We start from the raw sequence: 19139 nt of genomic DNA on the forward strand, positions 1-19139 counted from the left end.
ACACAATACTCCAGGTGTGGCCTCACCAAGGTCCTGTACAATTGTAGTAACACCTCCCTGCCCCTGTACTCAAATCCCCTCGCTATGAAGGCCAACATGCCATTTGCTTTCTTAACCGCCTGCTGTACCTGCATGCCAACCTTCAATGACTGATTTACCATGACACCAAGGTCTCGTTGCACCTCCCTTTTCCTAATCTGTCACCATTCAGATAATAGTCTGTCTCTCTGTTTTTACCACCAAAGTGGATAACCTCACATTTATCCACATTATACTTCATCTACCATGCATTTGCCCACTCACCTAACCTATCCAAGTTACTCTGCAGCCTCATAGCATCCTCCTTGCAGCTCACACTGCCACCCAACTTAGTGTCATCCGCAAATTTGGAGATACTACATTTAATCCCCTCGTCTAAATCATTAATGTACAGTGTAAACAGCTGGGACCTCAGCACAGAACCTTGCGGTACCCCACTAGTCACTGCCTGCCATTCTGAAAAGTACCCATTTACTCCTATCCTTTAGTTCCTCCTTCTCGCTAGACCCTCGGTCCCGTAGTATTTCCGGAACGTTATTTGTGTCTCCCTTCGTGAAGACAGAACCAAAGTATTTGTTCAATTGGTCTGCCATTTCTTTGTTCCCCATTATTAATTCACCTGATTCTGACTGCAAGGGACCTACGTTTGTCTTCATTAATCTTTTTCCCTTCACATATCTATAGAAGCTTTTGCAGTCAGTTTTTATGTTCCCAGCAAGCTTCCTCTCATACTCTATTTTCCCCCTCTTAATTAAACCCTTTGTCCTCCTCTGCTGAATTCTAAATTTCTCCCAGTCCTCAGGTTTGCTGCTTTTTCTGGCCAATTTATATGCCTCTTCCTTGGATTTAACACTATCCCTAATTTCTCTTGTTAGCCATGGTTGAGCCACCTTCCCAGTTTTATTTTTACTCCAGATAGAGATGTACAATTGTTGAAGTTCATCCATGTGATCTTTAAATGTTTGCCATTGCCTATCCACCGTCAACCTTTTAAGTATAATTCGCCAGTCTATTCTAGCCAATTCACGTCTCATACCATTGAAGTTACCTTTCCTTAAGTTCAGGACCCTAGTCTCTGAATTAACTATGTCACCCTCCACCATAATAAAGAATTCTACCATATTATGGTCACTCTTCCCCAAGGGGCCTCGCACAACAAGATTGCTAATTAGTCCTTTCTCATTACACATCACCCAGTCTAGGAAGGCCAGCACTCTAGTCGGTTCTTCGGCATATTGGTCTCGAAAACCATCCCTAATACACTCTAGGAAATCCTCCTCCACCGCATTGCTACCAGTTTGGTTAGCCCAATTTATATGTAGATTAAAGTCGCCCATGATAGCTGCTGTACCTTTATTGCACGCATCCCTAATTTCTTGTTTGATGGTGTCGCCAACCTCACTACTGCTGTTTGGTGGTCTGTACACAACTCCCACTAGCGTTTTCTGCCCTTTTGAATAATCTTATATGTTTCGATAAGATCACCTCTCCATGATTCATCAGCCTCTGAGTGAAGAAATTTCTCCTCATCTCAGTCCTAAATGGGCAGCCCCTCATCCTGAGACTGTGACCCCTGGTTCTAGACTCCCCAGCCCGGGGGAAACACCCTCTTGGCATCTGGCCTCTCAAGCCCTCTTAAGAATTTTATACGTTTCAGTGCGATCCGCTCTCATTCTTCTCTACTCCAGAGAATGTAGGCCCATTCTACTCAATCTCTCCTCATAGGACAGCCCTTGCTTCCCGTTAAGTTGCTCACTGATGCAAACTCTGCAGATCCAGGCACCACCATGTGGCTTCAACAAGGACCAGCAGCACTGCCAAGTTTCAGCACACATGCCACACAGCATCATCCAGTGGCAGGAAATGGAACTGCAGAATCTGAAGTTCCTCAACGGAGTGACTGCTGCCAACGAACCAGAAGCAGCGCATCACGGTCGGGTCCCAAAATGTAAAAGTAACTTTCACCATAACAGACGGAGGGTCAGAGCAGTGCTCCGGAGCTTTCCCGACCAGCCCGCTCCCTTCACAACTTTTTAAAACAATTTCCCCGACTTTCTCAATAACCCATCTCCCTTCCCGTGTCACCTACAAATTTTAGAAATTGGGCCCTTTGCACCCAAGTACAAGTTATTAATGTACAGGTGCAGCGTCGAGAATCCGGAATGTTCCGGAATGCGGTACGATCGGTGGCAGGGTCATCCGGAATCCGTAAAATGTTCCGGAACCCAGACCCGACGACCCTGCCGACCTCGGGCCTCGCCACCAGCCCCGCTCGATGATCCCCTCGGCGGGGCCGGACGGCCTGAACACCTCCTCGGTGGGGACCCCCTCCCCCCTCCCCCCTCCGATATTCCCAAATCCGGAAATACCCGGACCCAGGTTCGGGTGTTTCCGGATTCGTGACGTCAGAAACAAATCGAAAGCCCGGAATCCGGAACGGCCTCGGTCCCGAGGATTCCAGATTTTAGGCGCTGCACCTGTATATCCGAGCTGCAGTGGTCCTAGTACTGAACCTTGGGGAATACCCTGTATATCGCCCTCCAGTCAGAAAAAGCATTCACCCCAGCGCTAATGTATCCATGCTGCTACTGCCCGATTTATCCAATGGGTTTCAATTTTGCTAATGTCTAATATTTCAGACTTTATCAGACGGTTGTGGGTTCAAGTTCCACTCCAGCGACCTGAGCACATAAATCTAGGCTGACACTCCCAGTGCAGTGCTGAGGGAGTGCTGCACTGTCGGAGGTGCCGTCTATCGGATGAGACGTTAAACCCTCTCAGGTGGACGTAAAAGATCTCATGGCACTATTTTGAAGAAGAGCAGGGGGAGTTCTCCCCGGTGTCCTGAGGCCAATATTTATCCCTCAATCAACATCACAAAAACAGATTATCTGGTCATTATCACATTGCTGTGTGTGGGAGCTTGCTGTGCACCAGTTGGCTGCTGTGTTTCCCACATTACAACAGTGACTACACTCCAAAAGTACTTCATTGGCTTAAAGCACTTTGAGATGTCCAGTGGTCATGAAAGGCGCTATATAAATGTAAGTCTTTAAAAAAAAAAATTTACGGAACCTGCTCCCCTGATGAACTGGCAGCGCGTATGCGCAGACCACTTCCGGTCCAATGGCCCGTGTCCATTCCTAAATAGGAAGACACTGAATGACACAGCACAGGAGGCCATTCGGCCCATCGTGCCGGTGATGGCTCTTTGGTAGAGCTCTCCGATTAGTCACATTCCCCGCCAACCCCCCTTGCTCTTTGCCCATGGCCCTGGAACGTTCTTTCCTTCAGTATTCATCCAATTCCCTTTTTTTAGGATTACTATCGAATCTGCTCCCACCGACCTTTCAGACAGCACGTTCCAGATCACACCATGGAAAATAGATGCAGCAGCAGGCCATTCGGCCCTTCGAGCCTGCACCACCATTCAATAAGATCATGGCTGATCATGCAACCGCAATACCCCATTCCTGATTTCTCTCCATACCCCTTGATCCCTTTAGCCGTAAGGGCCACATCTAACTCCCTCTTGAATATATCTAACGAACTGGACTCAACAACTTTCTGTGGTAGAGGATTCCACAGGTTCACAATTCTCTGGGTGAAGAAGTTTCTCCTCATCTCGGTCCTAAATGGCTTACCCCTTATCCTTAGACTGTGACCCCTGGACTTCCCCAACATCGGGAACATTCTTCCTGCATCTAACCTGTCCAGTCCCATCAGAATTTTATAAGTTTCTATGAGATCGCCTCTCATTCTTCTAAATTCCAGTGAGGATAAGCCTAGTCGATCCAGTCTTTCCTCATATGTCTGTACTGCCATCCTGGGAATCAGTCTGGTGAACCTTCGCTGCATTCCCTCAATAGCAAGAACGTCCTTCCTCAGATTAGGAGACCAAAACTGCACACAATACTCAAGTGTTGTCTCACCAAGGCCCTGTACAAGTGTTGTCTCACCAAGGCCCTGTACAACTGCAGTAAGACCTCCCTGTTCCTATACTCAAATCCCCTCGCTATGAAGGCCAGCATGCCATTTGCTTTCTTTACTGCCTGTTGTACCTGCATGCCAACCTTCAATGGCTTATGTACCATGACACCCAGGTCTCGTTGCACCTCCCCTTTTACTAATCTGCCTTCCTGTTTTTGCCACCAAAGTGGATAACCTCATATTTATCCACATTATACTGCAACAGGCATGCATTTGCCCATTCGCCTAACCTGTCCGAGTCCCCCTGCAGCCTCTTGGCATCCTCCTCACAGCTCACACCGCCACCCAGCTTAGTGTCATCTGCAAATTTGGAGATATTACATTCCATTCCTTCGTCTAAATCATTAATGTATATTGTAAATAGCTGGGGTCCCTGCACTGAACCCTATGGCACCCCACTAGTCACTGTCTGCCATTCTGAAAAGGACCCGTTTATTCCCACTCTTTGCTTCCTGTCTGCCAACCAGTTCTCGATCCATGTCAATACATTACCCCCAATACCACGTGCTTTAATTTTTCACACTAATCTCTTGTGTGGGACCTCGTCAAAAGCCTTTTGAAAGTCCAAATACACCACATCCACTGGTTCTCCCTTGTCCATTCTACTAATTACATCCTCAAAAAATTCTAGAAGATTTGTCAAGCATGATTTCCCTTTCATAAATCCATGCTGACTTGGACCGATCCTGTCACTGCTTTCCAAATGCGCTGCTATTACATCTTGAATAATTGATTCCAACATTTTCCCCACCGATGTCAGGCTAACCGGTCTATAATTCTGTTTTCTCTCTCCCTCCTTTTTTAAAAAATGGGGTTACATTAGCTACCCACCAATCAATAGGAACTGATCCAGAGTCCATGAAATGTTGGAAAATGACCATCAATGCATCTACTATTTCTAGGGCCACTTCCTTAAGTACTCTGGGATGCAGACTATCAGGTCCTGGGGATTTATCGGTCTTCAGTCCCTTCAATTTCGCTAACACCATTTCCTGACTAATAAAGATTTCCCTCAGTTCCCCCTTCTCGCTAGACCCTCGGTCCCCTAGTATTTGAGAGAGTTATTCGTGTCTTCATTAGTGAAGACAGAACCAAAGTATTTGTTCAAATGTTCTGCCATTTCCTTGTTCCCCATTATGAATTCACCTGATTCTGACTGCAAGGGACCTACATTAGTCTTCACTAATCTTTTTCTCTTCACATAGCTATTAAATTTTGCAGTCAATTTTTATGTTCCGTGCAAGCTTCCTCTCATACTCTATTTTCCCCCTCCTAATTAAACCCTTGGTCCTCCTCTACTGAATTCTAAATTTCTCTCAGTCCTCAGGTTTGCTGCTACAGTTGTACAGGGCATTGGTGAGGCCACACCTGGAGTATTGTGTACAGTTTTGGTCTCCTAACCTGAGGAAGGACATTCTTGCTATTGAGGGAGTGCAGCGAAGGTTCACCAGACTGATTCCCGGGATGGCGGGACTGACCTATCAAGAAAGACTGGATCAACTGGGCTTGTATTCACTGGAGTTCAGAAGAATGAGAGGGGACCTCATAGAAACATATAAAATTCTGACGGGGTTAGACAGATTAGATGCAGGAAGAATGTTCCCAATGTTGGGGAAGTCCAGAACCAGGGGTCACAGTCTAAGGATAAGGGGTAAGCCATTTAGGACCGAGATGCGGAGGAACTTCTTCACCCAGAGAGTGGTGAACCTGTGGAATTCTCTACCACAGAAAGTTGTTGAGGCCAATTCACTAAATATATTCAAAAGGGAGTTAGATGAAGTCCTTACTACTCGGGGGGATCAAGGGTTATGGCGAGAAAGCAGGAATGGGGTACTGAAGTTGAATGTTCAGCCATGAACTCATTGAATGGCGGTGCAGGCTAGAAGGGCCGAATGGCCTACTCCTGCACCTATTTTCTATGTTTTCTATGTTTCCTGGTTCGGCCATAGAGGGAGTGCAACAAAGATTCACCAGACTGATTCCTGGGATAGGGGGATTGTCCTATGAGGAGAGATTGAGTAGACGAGGCCTATATTCTCTAGAGTTTAGAAGATTGAGAGGTGATCTCATTGAAACATACAAAATTCTTACAGGGCTTGACAGGGTAGATGCAGGGAGGATGTTTCCCCCGGGCTGGGGAGTCTAGAACCAGGGGTCACAGTCTCAGAATAACGGGTCAGCCAATTAGGACTGATGAAGAGAAATTTCTTCACTCGGAGGGTGGTGAATCTTTGGAATTCTCTACCCAAAGGGCGGTGGAGGCTCAGTCATTGAGTATATTCAAGACAGAGATCGATAGATTTTGGATATTAAGGGAATCGAGGGATATGGAGACAGGGCGGGAAAGTGGAGTTGAGGTAGATCAGCCATGATCTTATTAAATGGCGGAGCAGGCTCAAGGGGCCGAATGGCCTATTCCTGCTCCTATTTCTTATGCGGTAATCTACACACAAATGGTCAAAGGCAGTAATTATTCTGCCCACGTTACAAAACTGCAGGTTTGCAGCATTTTATGAAATGGCAAGCTATTGCAGTCTGAATAAAATAAGCGAATTCGACAACCAGTTGTGTACAGTTTCTAATTGAACAAGCAACACACCACATTGCTCGATGGGCCAACGGATGCCTGTGATAGGATATAAATATAGATTGTACCGGACCGGGGGGGGGGGGCTACCGGAGAGAAAGGGACAGGTTAACCTCTAGGTTGAAGGGTCGACAAACCTTCTGATGGACCAGCTGAGCAAAGCCAGCGTTTACGGTTTGTGTTTGATTTCCATCAATGTCCAGTGATTTTATTTTTTAAATGTGATTATGGTGCTGTGCTAACGGAACTGCCTTTCCTGTTTCTCAGTGCAGCGAGAGGAGGGGAGCTCTCATCGTAGGAGTTACTCTGCGACAGTCACTTACTGTGGCACCATGAGGTGCTGGAGGTACCATCAGTTCAGTAACGCATCACCTGTAGCCTGGGGACCCCCCGTGAATACAGACCCACTCCCCCCCCACCCCGGTGAATACAGACCCACTCCCCCCCACCCCCTGGTGAATACAGGCCCACTCCCCCCACCCCGTGGTGAACAGACCCACTCCCCCCACCCCCCGGTGATTACAGACCCACTCCCCCCACCCCCTAGTGATTACAGACCCACTCCCCCCACCCCCTAGTGATTACAGACCCACTCCCCCCACCCCCTAGTGATTACAGACCCACTCCCCCACACCCCCCGGTGATTACAGACCCACTCCCCCCACCCCCTGGTGATTACAGACCCACTCCCCCCACTCCCCGGTGATTACAGACCCACCCCCCGGTGATTACAGACCCACTCCCCCCACCCCCCGGTGAATACAGACCCACTCCCCCCACCCCCTGGTGATTACAGACCCACTCCCCCACACCCCCCGGTGATTACAGACCCACTCCCCCCACTCCCCGGTGAACAGACCCACTTCCCCCACCCCCCGGTGAATACAGACCCACTCCCCCCACCCCCCGGTGATTACAGACCCACTCCCCCCACCCCCCGGTGAATACAGACCCACTCCCCACACCCCCCGGTGAACAGACCCACTCCCCCCACCCCCCGGTGATTACAGACCCACTTCCCCCACCCCCCGGTGAATACAGACCCACTCCCCCCACCCCCTGGTGAATACAGACCCACTCCCCCACACCCCCCGGTGAACAGACCCATTCTCGGTATGGTCTGCGGTTCCTGGACCGGAGGCAGCTGAGCAGTGAGCGTATACGCGATAGTCGAGGGAATGGCGAAAGGTAAATCAGGAAAATCACCGGACCGGGAGGACAGGGGGTGCAGCGGAACACCAGTAAGTAGGTTCCGGACAGACCAACACTGTGAACGGACTCCCGAGTGCTGGAGGCGAAAACCCTGGAGTCATTTAAGAATCTATTGGGTGTTGTGTGTGTGTGGGGGGGGCTGGGGGTAATTATACCGTTTCTGCGCGGATAAATGAAGGTGGGCCAATTGGCCTTCCTCAACCATAATCATCTGGTGGCTTGGATGATGATCTTATATTTTTATTTTACTCGCTCATGAAATGTGGGAGTGGCTGGCCAGGCCAGCATTTATTGCCCTGGGGAAGGTGGTGGTGAGCTGTCCGCGGTCCGTGTGGTGAAGGTGCTCCCACAGTGACTTTTGTCGTAGCGCTTTGCGACAACTGAGTGGCTTGCCGCGCCGTTTCAGAGGACAGTTAAGAGTCAAGCACATTGCTGTGGGTCTGGAGTCACATATCGGCCAGACCGGGTAAGGATGGCAGATTTCCTTCCCTGAAGGACATTAGTGAAGCAGACAATCACAGTCACCAGTACTGACACCAGCTTTTTAAATTCCAAATTTATTTAATGCACTGAATTTAAATTCCTCAGCGGTTGTGGTCGGACTTGATCTCCCGTCTCCGGATCATCAGTCCGGAGCACTGGATTACGGGTCCAGTGACATTACCACCAAGCCACCGCTAGGGGTAAAAGAGTCGACACTTGCAATACAGTGCGCCAGGCAAAGGGATATAGTTCCATTAGCACAGTGCCGTAACAAGGCTCGCAGAAACCTTCCCAGGCTCCTCTCGTACAATGAACCAAGTTGAAGTGCAGCTACCATTACGTTGGTTAAAGACCCAGCCTCGTCTGTGGAGCTGCCAAAACTTGTGGTACCAGTTTTGATGGCGAACGTTTCAGAACTCCCGAGCTAGCGCGCAGGCCTCGATCCCTGCACTGGCGAGCGAACGCCGAATCCGAGACGGCAGTGGATATACTCTCATTCGGGCACCGCCGCTGCTAGGTGCTTCTGGTCCCGTCGGCCTCCGCGGTCCTCGAACAGGAGCTGCCTCCTGCCCTCAAACAGTAAAATGCTGGCCGCCATGGCTGTGTTGAGGCTGTCCACGCTCGGAATCATGGGGATGTACAGGCGTTGGCCCCGCGTCTTCTCCGCCAAGAACAGGGCTTCCAGGCTGAGCCCGTGGGTCTCGCCCCCGATCACCAGGGCCGTCTGCCCCTGCGCCCAGGGCTGGTAGCAGCACTGAGCCCCCACGCTGGGCAGCGAGAGCGGGAATGCCCCCTCGCCGTCGCTCTCCTGGTCTTCGGCCTGCCCCGCGGGCGCCCAGCCCGGGCCGTTGGCGGGGGATCGGACAGGCATCGCGGGGCTCTCGGCGCCCGGGCTGCGATGGTCGGCCACGTGAACGCGGGTGCTGGCGGTCAGGTAGTTGGGGACTGTGTCCCAATCGAGGTTTGGAACAACGGGGATGCGGAAGTGAGCACCCATTCCGGCCCGGAGCACTTTGGGTTCCCAGACGTCCACACAGCCTAGGGCGGGGAAGAACAAACACACTTTAATCCCACGCAAGATTTTTCTTCTTTCGACATCTCAATTTTAGTCTGTACAGGAGCTCGAGGTGCTTGGTGTTCCAGTGCAGAATTTTTTTAAAGGTTCATTCACTGGGATGTGGGCATTGTCAGCGTTTATTGGCCATCCCCAATTGCCCTCGGGAAGGTGGTGGCGAGCCACCTTGAACTGCTGCAGTCCATCGTGGCGGGTTCCTTTCCACATGACATAGTGGCTATTTCAGAGGGCAGTTTAAGAGACAACCACATTGCTGTGGGTCTGGAGTCACATATCGGCCAGATCGGGTAAGGGCGGCAGATTTCCTTCTCTAAAGGACATTAAGTGAACCAGATGTCCTTGGGAGAGAAAATCGAAGAGCTGAGGGGGCAGGGGTTAGAACGGAATTGATGTAGACAGTGATGACACTAACCTTTGGTCAACAATATTTTATTGCACCCAGCAGCCACTGCAGATCGCAGTATCGTCCCCAGGTTTCCAGGATCTCGGATGTTGTCACAGATGAGGAAGAGAGGTATGGAGTGCTGCTGTTCTACTGCTGGATACTTCATCTTGGAATGTTCTGGCTTTGCAAAAATCCCTGTCAGAACCAGTAAGACCAAGGGGTTAATGTACGATTTAAAACCCTTGGGATTCCATTTGCTCGTCAGATTGCTTTCATGGCCCACACCGGGCAGCTGAAGAACGGTTAAGCATCACCAGAATTTCTATACTGTTCAGCCGTGGCTCAGTGGGCAGCACCCTCGCCTCGGAGTCACAAGGTTGTGGGTTCAAGTCCCACTGCCCCGTTTCCTACATTACAACACTCCAAAAAGTACTTCATTGTCTGTGAAGCGCTTTGAGGCGTCCGGTGGTCGTGAAAGGCGCTATATAAATGCAAGTCTTTCTTTACATGGTGAGCCCATAAATATTGTACTTTTATCGTCGGAGACACTGAACCAAAGCCCAGCCTGGCCGTTCCAGTAGACGTTAAAGATCCCATGCCACTTTTTTGAAGAAAAGCAAGGAGTTCTCCTGATACAGAAGAATTAGGAGTGGGCCATTCGGCCCCTTGAGCCTGCTCCGCCATTCAATAAGATCACGGCTGATCTTCGACCTCAACTCCACTTTCCCGCCCGATCCCCATATCCCTCGACTCCCCTAGAGTCCAAGAATCTATCGATCTCAGCCTCGAGTAGACTCAACGACTCAGGTTATATGGTGTCCTGGCTGCATTCCTCCCTTCACCAAAATCAGAACAACTGCTCATTCATCTCAATGCTCTTTGTGGGATCTTGCTGTCCAAAGGATGGCTGCCATTCACTCAAAACATAAGAAATAAGAGCAGGAGTCAGCCATTCGGACCCTCGGGCCTGCTCCGCCATTCAATAAGATCATGGCTGGTCTTCGACCTCAACTCCACTTTCCCACCCGATCCCTATATCCCTTGATTCCCTTAATATCCAAAAATCTATCGATCTCCGTCTTGGATATACTCCACGACTGAGCCTCCACCACCCTCTGGGGTAGAGAATTCCAAAGATTCACCACCCTCCGAGTGAAGAAATTTCTCTTCATCTCCATCCTATATAGACGACCCCTTATTCTGAGACTGTGACCCCTGGTTCTAGACTCCTCAGCCTGGGGGAAACATCCTCCCTGCATCTACCCTGTCAAGCCCCGTATGAATTTTGTATGTTTCAAGGAGATCACCTCTCATTCTTCTAAACTCTCGGTTCGGTTGTATGAAATGTGTGTGAAAACTCTTGGGAGTGTTTCAGCGCGATGCGACAAAGTGCTATACGAATGGCAGTCGGTGTGTGTTTATAATATGGGCCGGACAGTTTTTTTGTTGCTCTGCACCAATTGTTTTGTGCCAGCCGCAGGTTCTGGGGTCTTCCTCTCGAGGCACGACGCAACACGACATATACCAATAAGGGAATTAAGGGTTATGGGGAGCGGGCAGGTAAGTGGAGCTGAGTCCACGGCCAGATCAGCCATGATCTTGTTGAATGGCGGAGCAGGCTCGAGGGGCTAGATGGCCTACTCCTGTTCCTAATTCTTATGTTCTTATGTTCTAAGAGTCAACAATTTGAAACCAGCTTCCAAAAGCGCCATTGTGGGCAGACTCACCCATTGCTCCCTGGGGAGTTACAAGGTCAGACCACATCTTGATCTCTTCGAACTTCACTTTGATCAGCTGGACACCTTTCAGTTTCTCCAGGGGCAGCTCCTTCAGCGTGTCGGCAGTGCTGAAGAAAAGCGTCTGCAGCATCGCTCCGGCTCCCAGGGCATCGGTTATCAACCGCCGCCCCTCCAGCAGGACCTTCCCGTGCTGGTCCCGGAACCTCTTGGACTTCACGATGGTCGCGACTTTCCTATTGACGGGAGTAACGTACAATTAGATTCTACGAGAGGAACAGCGAGACGCAAAGAGCCAAGGTCCATCTACTTCACCTTCCATTACCACTACAGGTTGGATCTCCCTCATCCGGGACTCCCTTGTCCGGCACCACTCCCTTGTCCGGCACCACTCCCTTATCCGGCACCACCCCCCCCCCCCCAGTCCAGGCATGATTCCGGTGGCCGGGGGCGCATGCGCAGAACGCAGCCGGCCTCCACCCCGACTTTGGGGCCGCTCCATCACTGAGCCCACACCAACACTCGGCCTGCTGAGGGCCCGACACTTCCTTCGTGGCCCGTTGACACTTCAGGTCTGCCCGAGGCGCCGACCTCCTTCCCCACCCCAGCCCCCCCCCCCCCCCGACCTTGGGCCGTGACCTCCCCTCATCCGGCAAAATCCCTTATTCGGCACAGGCCAGGTCCCGAGGGTGCCACATAAGAGAGGTTCAACCTGTACTTTTGTGTGACGGGTTAAGCTTATAATGGGATGTGTAGTTTGGCTCTCCATTCGATGGGCCCCTGAGATGCCGAGTGAGGACATGAGGTGCCTCCTGCACAGTGGGCAGGTTGACGTGATGTGTTCCACGGTCTGGGACCCATGGCCACAGTCACACTTACGGTCGTCCCTCACCTTCCACTTGCGAAGCAGGTGGCCGTATCAACCGTGCCCTGTGCGGATTGGGTGGAGCGCAGCCCACTGTCTCCGAGGGAGTTCGAAGCCAGGGACCTCTGATGTTGGGTCAGTGATGAGGTGGCGGTTCTTTATGTCACGTGCGTCCCACAACTCTGTCCACCTGGATAGTGGGTCGATACCAACCCGGCTGTCACACGATACAACGATAATGGAGCTGTTGACTAATCACAGCAACCGATCTCGATCGTTGAGTCTGCAGCAGTCCCAGACCCGAGGCGAGGAAAACCTCCAGTGGTGGATAGCTTTGGGAACCATAGGTCCCAAGTCACCCGTTCCTCCCGAGCCTGCTGCGCTTCCCACACGTCATATCTCAGATTACTCACTGACTGACTGGATCCCAAAATATTATCTTCTGATGAAGCTAATTCGCATTTGAATGAATCAACGCTATCTGATTCCACCGTCTCCCCAGGGAGCCTGCTCCTCCACAGGTTCATGTTGAATTTAGCCCCCCTTCAAGTGCAGGCTGTGACCTCTGGTTCTCCTCTTCTCAAGAAGGTGAAACGATTTGTTATGGTCTCAGTTACCTTCTCCAATCAGTACATACAGGTTTCATGCAGCATTTGCTGAGGGGTGAGGGGCTTGCAAACCCGGAAGGTCTCTGCCAAGTTAGCTCATTGCAACTGCAGCAGCATTAGGGCCACTGCTACTGGTCTCGGCAAGAACGTAACTGGCTAAAGACCCCACCCCGAATACAATCCAGCTATCCCCAATGGAGTGACTACATATGGGTGCCAAGATTGGTTTCAGCTCAGTCAAATAGCCCGTCAATTCATTCATCAATAATGGATACTTGGCACGGTGCACAGCGGCAAATGGCTCCAGTGATACTGTAACCCGGCAAACAAATGGGTCAGAAAAATGCAACATCCCATTAACGACTCCGTATTGCCCAGGTCAGATCATTGAAAGCTATAACTATGCAAAAAGATTCTGAAATGGATCACATCGGACATTCAGCACAGAAACAGACCATTCGGCCCAACCAGTCCATGCCGGCGTTTATGCTCCACTCGAGCCTCCTCCCGTCTTTCCACATCGACCTCTATCAGCATAACCCTCTATTCCCTTCTCCCTCACTTGTCCAGCCTCCCCTTAAATACATCGATACTATTCGCCTCAACCACTCCCTGTGGCAGCGAGTTCCACATTCTCACCGCGCTCTGGGTGAAGAAGTTTCTTCTGAATTCCCAATTGGATTTCTTATATTGATGGCCTCTAGTTATTCTCTTCCCCACAAGTGGAAACATTCTCTCTGTATCCACTAATAAAAAACCTTTCATAATTTCAAAGACCTGCATTAGGTTCGTTTTCAGTTAACCAGCAGGTTACTTAAGTGAAATGGAACTGGAGCAAAGAGTGGTCATTTTAAACTATTCAGAGTTTCGAGGAGAATGCAATAGCAACTTCATTTCTCCAATCCCGACAGCCAGCATCACTATTAAAAAAAAAACACCTCCATGTGGTTGGACAATTGAGAACAAAAAGCTGTGAAACATTATGAAGATTCCCACATTTTGAAACATTTCTCAACAGCACACGAAAACACATCTAACAAGCGACATGGCGCCTGTAAGATGCTGCGTGGAAATGAGCAGAAGCTGGTGTCAGGGCCTGTGTGCCGCTCCGGTTTATTCATTCCAGGGCTGAGACTTTTTAAAATGTCTTCACGGGATGTGAGCGTCGCTGGCAAGGCTGACATTTAATGCCCATCCCGGTGGTGAGCCGCCTTCTTGAACCACTGTAGACCTTGATAGGTACAATGGTACAGCCATTTCAGAGGGCAGGAGAGTGTCAACCACGTTGCTGTGGGTCTGGAGTCACGTCTCGGCCAGACCGGGTAAGGGCGGCAGATTTCCTTCCCTAAAAGGACATTAATGAACCAGATGGGTTCACAGTCCCCATTATTGGTTGTAGCTTTTTATTCCAGATTGATTTAATTAATTGAATTTAAATTCCCCCATCTGCCGCGGTGGGATTTGAACTGATTAGTCCGGGCCTCGGGATTACTAGTCCGGTAATAACCACTATGCCACCATACCCCTCGATCATAGAATCAACAGCCTTTCAGGCAGTGCATTCCATATCATCATACCAGCATTGAAGCACGAAGCACCCTTGATCAGCTTCGCTGGGCAGGCCACATAGTTCGCATGAGACTCCCTAAGCAATTGCTCAATGCGGAGCTCCTTCACGGCAAACGAGCCAAAGGTGGGCAGCGGAAACGTTACAAGGACACCCTCAAAGCCTCCCTGATAAAGTGCGACATCACCACTGACACCTGGGAGACCCTGGTCGAAGACCGCCCGAGGTGGAGAAAGTGCATCGGGGAGGGTGTTGAGCTCTTCGAATCTCAACGCTACGAGCATGAAGAGGTCAAGCGCAAGCAACGGAAGGAGCGTGCGGTAAATCAGTCCCACCCCCGCCCTCCCCTGACGAATATCTGTCCCCATCTGTGACAGGGTCTGTGGCTCTCGTGTTGGACTGTTCAGCCAGGAAAGAACTCACTTTAGGAGTGGAAGCAAGCCTTCCTCGATTTCGAGGGACTGCCTATGATAAACTCGCTGCGTAAAAAAAAATTCTCATCTCGTCTCTGGTTCTTTTGCCAATTATCCTAAATCTGCGTCCTCTGATTACTGACTCTTTTGCTACAGGAAACAGATTTTCCCAATTTACTCAGTCAAGGCTGTAAAGCACTTTGAGGCGTCCGGTGGTCGTGAAAGGCGCTATATAAATCCAAGACTTTCCTTCTTTCATAATTTTGAACACCTCCAGCAAATAAATCTCCCCTGAACCTTCTCTGCTCTAAAGAGAACCACCTCCAGCTGCTCTAGCCAACCACAGCATTTATTTTGGTCCTCAACCACAGGAGGGTTGCACAGTATGGGGAGGGACGCACAGCGCAGGGGAGGGTCACACGGCGTGGGGAGGGTCACAGAGCGCAGGAAGGGTCACAGGGAGGGTCACACAGTATGGGGAGGGACGCACAGCGCGGGAAGGGTCACAGGGAGTGTCACAAAGCGCGGGGAGGGTCACAGGGAGGGTCACAAAGCGCGGGGAGGGTCACAGAGCGCGGGGAGGGTCACAGGGAGGGTCACACAGCGCGGGGAGGGTCACGGAGGGTCACAGAGCACGGGGAGGGTCACATAGTGCGGGGAGGGTCACACAGCACGGGGAGGGTCACACAGCACGGGGAGGGTCACGGGGAGGGTCACACAGCGTGGGGAGGGTCACACAGCGCGGGGAGGGTCACAGGGAGGGTCACACAGCGCGGGAAGGGTCACGGAGGGTCACAGAGCGCGGGGAGGGTCACACAGCGCGGGGAGGGTCACGGATGGTCACAGAGCGCGGGGAGGGTCACAGAGCGCGGGAAGGGTCACGGAGGGTCACAGAGCGTGGGGAGGGTCACAGGGAGGGTCACAGAGTGCGGGGAGGGTCACACAGTGTGGGGAGGGTCACAGAGCGCGGGGAGGGTCACGGAGGGTCACAGAGCGCGGGGAGGGTCACAGAGCGCGGGAAGGGTCACGGAGGGTCACAGAGCGTGGGGAGGGTCACAGGGAGGGTCACAGAGCGCGGGGAGGGTCACACAGTGTGGGGAGGGTCACAGAGCGCGGGGAGGGTCACGGAGGGTCACAGAGCGCGGGGAGGGTCACAGGGAGGGACAGGGAGGGACAGGGAGGGTCACACAGCGCGGGGAGGGTCACAGGGAGGGTCACACAGCGCGGGGAGGGTCACAGAGCCGGGGAGGGTCACAGGGAGGGTCACAGAGTGCGGGGAGGGTCACAGAGCGCGGGGAGGGTCACGGAGGGTCACAGAGCGCGGGGAGGGTCACACAGTGCGGGGAGGGTCACGGAGGGTCACAGAGCGCGGGGAGGGTCACAGGGAGGGACAGGGAGGGTCACACAGTGCGGGGAGGGTCACAGGGCCGGTCCAGCCCGAGCTGGGGTCACGGTTGACGGATGTGTCACTTACGCCAGCCGCTTGTCCCCGGGAGCGGCCTTGTGGTAGGGGAGTCCGAGAGCCTGAGCCGGGGGGCCGCTGCTCCTGCTCCCCACCGCCGGCACCTCCTCCCGCTTCTGCTCCCGCTCCCCGCGGGCAGGCGGGCGGCCCGGCGTCCCTCTCCCCGGGCTCGGGCTCGGGCCCGGCCGGCCTCCCTCGCCGCCGGGGTACAGCACCTCGATGGGCCTCCGCCTGAGCGCCCGGACGTGTCGCTTGGCCGGGCCCGGGAGCAGCAGCAGCGGCCTGAGCAGCCGGCCCCCCGTCCGGCAAATCCGTGCCGCCATCCCTCACCGCGTGAGCCCGTGGGGGGGGGGGGCAGAGTCATGTGACCGCGGCTGCCCCGGGCCACCTCAGCTCCCGGGGGGGGGTGACCCTGGGGTGAACCTCAACCTGGGGGGTGTCCTGGGGTGAACCTCAACCTGGGGGGTGTCCTGGGGTGAACCTCAACCTGGGGGGTGTCCTGGGGTGACCCTGGGGTGAACCTCAACCTGGGGGGTGTCCTGGGGTGACCCTGGGGTGAACCTCAACCTGGGGGGTGTCCTGGGGTGACCCTGGGGTGGGACCTGAACCTGGGGGGGACCCTGGGGGGGAAGAGGGTGACCTAGGGGGGTTGAACCTGAATCTGGGGGAGGGGTGAACTTGAGGGGGGTGGCTGGGGTGTAAATCTAAACATGGAGGTGAACCTGAGGTGGGGTGACCCCGGGGTGGGGGATGAACGTGGAGGGAGTGAGCCGGGGGGGGTGAACCTGAACCTGAACCTGGGGGGGGGGACCTGAACCTGGGGGTGACCCTGGGGGGGGAAGAGGGTGACCTAGGGGGGTTGAACCTGAATCTGGGGAAGGGGTGAACTTGAGGGGGGTGGCTGGGGGGTGAATCTGAACCTGGAGGTGAACCTGAGGTGGGGGGTGAACGTGGAGGGAGTGAGCCGAGGGAGGGGGGGTGACCCTGGGGGGTGCTGCACACGGCAGGGACTGCACAGGTTCATCATCCCTCCACCCAAAATAGAATTTAGATTTAATTTGTTAACTTTCCTTTAATTTTCGCTGTAAATTTACAGTTTTAATAGTTGCCTTTCACGACCACTGCAAGTCCCAAAACGCTTTTGTTCTAATTCTGCCCTCTTCAGCACCCCTGATTATAATCGCTCAACCATTGTTGGCCATGCCTTCAGTTGCCTAGGCCCTCATCTCTGGAAATCCCTCCCTGAACCTCTCCGCCTCTCTTTCCTCCTACATGTGACCTCCTTAAAACCGACCTCTTTGACCAGGCTTTTGGTCACCTGCCCCAATTTCTCATTATGTGGTTCGGTGTCAAATTTTTTTGTCTCATAATACTCCTGTGTAGCGCCTTGGGGCATTTCACTACGTTAAAGGCGCTATATAAATACAAGTTGTTGTTGTTTCCTTTAATTTGTTCTAAGTTACAGTCTTTATTGGTTGTGTCCCTTTAAAAAGATGGCACATGCTTAACTTCCAATAGGAAACTGCCTGAAATAAGAAAAGATTCTGCAGACTTTACTTACTGGGGAGTTGGCCTGGAACGTACTGTACACAGCCGGGTCAGGGAGGGACTGCAATGCCTCATTATCATCCCCCCACACCCAAAATAGAATTTTAATTTAATTTGTTAAGTTTCCTTTAATTTTCAGTTTAAGTTTAAGTTAAGTTAAGTTAAGACCTGATTGAGGTGTATAAAATTATGAGAGGCCTGGATATAGTGGATAGGAAGGACCTATTTCCCTTAGCAGAGGGCTCAACAACCAGGGGGCATACATTTAAAGTAATTGGTAGGAGGATTTGAGGGGAAATGTCTTCACCCAGAGGGTGGTGAGGGTCTGGAACTCGCTGCCTGAAAGGGTGGTAGAGGCAGAAACCCTCACCACATTTAAAAGATACTTGGATGTGCATTTAAAGTGCTGTAACCTACAGGGCTACAGACTGAGAGCTGGAAAGTGGGATTAGGCTGGATAGCTCTTGGTCGGCCGGTGTGGACATGATTGGCCAAAATGGCCTCCTTCCGTGCTGTAAATTTCTATGTATCTAAGTTACAGTTTTATTAGTTGGCTTTCATGACCACCGGACGTCCCAATGTGCTTTACAGCCAATGAAGTACTTAAAAAATTGTAGTCACTGTTGTAATGTAGGAAACGCAGCAGTAAATTTGTTAAGTTTCCTTTCGTTTTCAGTTTAAGTTACAGTTTTATTACAATTCCTGCTCCATTATCGGTCACAGATCCTTCATTGTAACTTAGAATCATAGAAATTTACAACACGGAAGGAGGCCATTTAGGCCCATTGTGTCCACGTCGGCCGACCAAGAGTTATCCAGCCTAATACTACTTTCCAGCCCCTCTCCACAGCTGGAGCAATTTAGGCTTTCAAAGAATGAAAGACCGGCATTTATATAGCGCCTTTCACAACCACCGGGCGTCCCAAAGCGCTTTACAGCCAACAATGTACTTTTTTTGGAAGTGCAGTCACTTGTAATGTAGAAAACGTGGCAGCCAATTTGCACACAGCAAGCTCCCACACATAGCAATGTGATAATGACCAGATAATCCATTTTACTGATTTTGATTGGGGGGAAAATATTGGCTCAGTACACTGGGGATAACTCCTCTTCGAAATGGTGCCAAGATGATGACCAGATAATCTGTCTGACCACCTGAAATGTTAAGT

At 51.7% G+C, this 19139-nt stretch overlaps 1 protein-coding gene across 1 annotated transcript; it reads right to left on the bottom strand.

Moving 5' to 3' along the window:
• Positions 1 to 8369: 8369 nt before the first annotated feature.
• Positions 8370 to 16777, bottom strand: mrm3a (mitochondrial rRNA methyltransferase 3a). The gene is made up of 4 exons (XM_070856983.1): positions 16435 to 16777; positions 11499 to 11743; positions 9799 to 9966; positions 8370 to 9349 (listed from the first exon to the last, which is right to left on the bottom strand). The coding sequence occupies exons 1-4, from the start codon at positions 16743 to 16745 to the stop codon at positions 8805 to 8807; spliced, it is 1269 nt and encodes a 422-aa protein (XP_070713084.1). The 5' UTR covers positions 16746 to 16777; the 3' UTR covers positions 8370 to 8804.
• Positions 16778 to 19139: the final 2362 nt, after the last annotated feature.

Source organism: Pristiophorus japonicus, chromosome 16, assembly GCF_044704955.1.
Source record: "Pristiophorus japonicus isolate sPriJap1 chromosome 16, sPriJap1.hap1, whole genome shotgun sequence".
NCBI classification, from domain to species: Eukaryota; Metazoa; Chordata; class Chondrichthyes; family Pristiophoridae; genus Pristiophorus; species Pristiophorus japonicus.

Coding starts and splice junctions, on each gene's coding strand:
- mrm3a (XM_070856983.1), bottom strand. CDS start 16,745: ATGGCGGCACGGATTTGCCGGACGGGGGGCCGGCTGCTCAGGCCGCTG. Junction 11,744..16,434: donor CCCGGGGACAAGCGGCTGGC/GTAAGTGACACA, acceptor TCCCGTCAATAG/GAAAGTCGCGACCATCGTGA. Junction 9,967..11,498: donor AACTCCCCAGGGAGCAATGG/GTGAGTCTGCCC, acceptor TGGTTCTGACAG/GGATTTTTGCAAAGCCAGAA.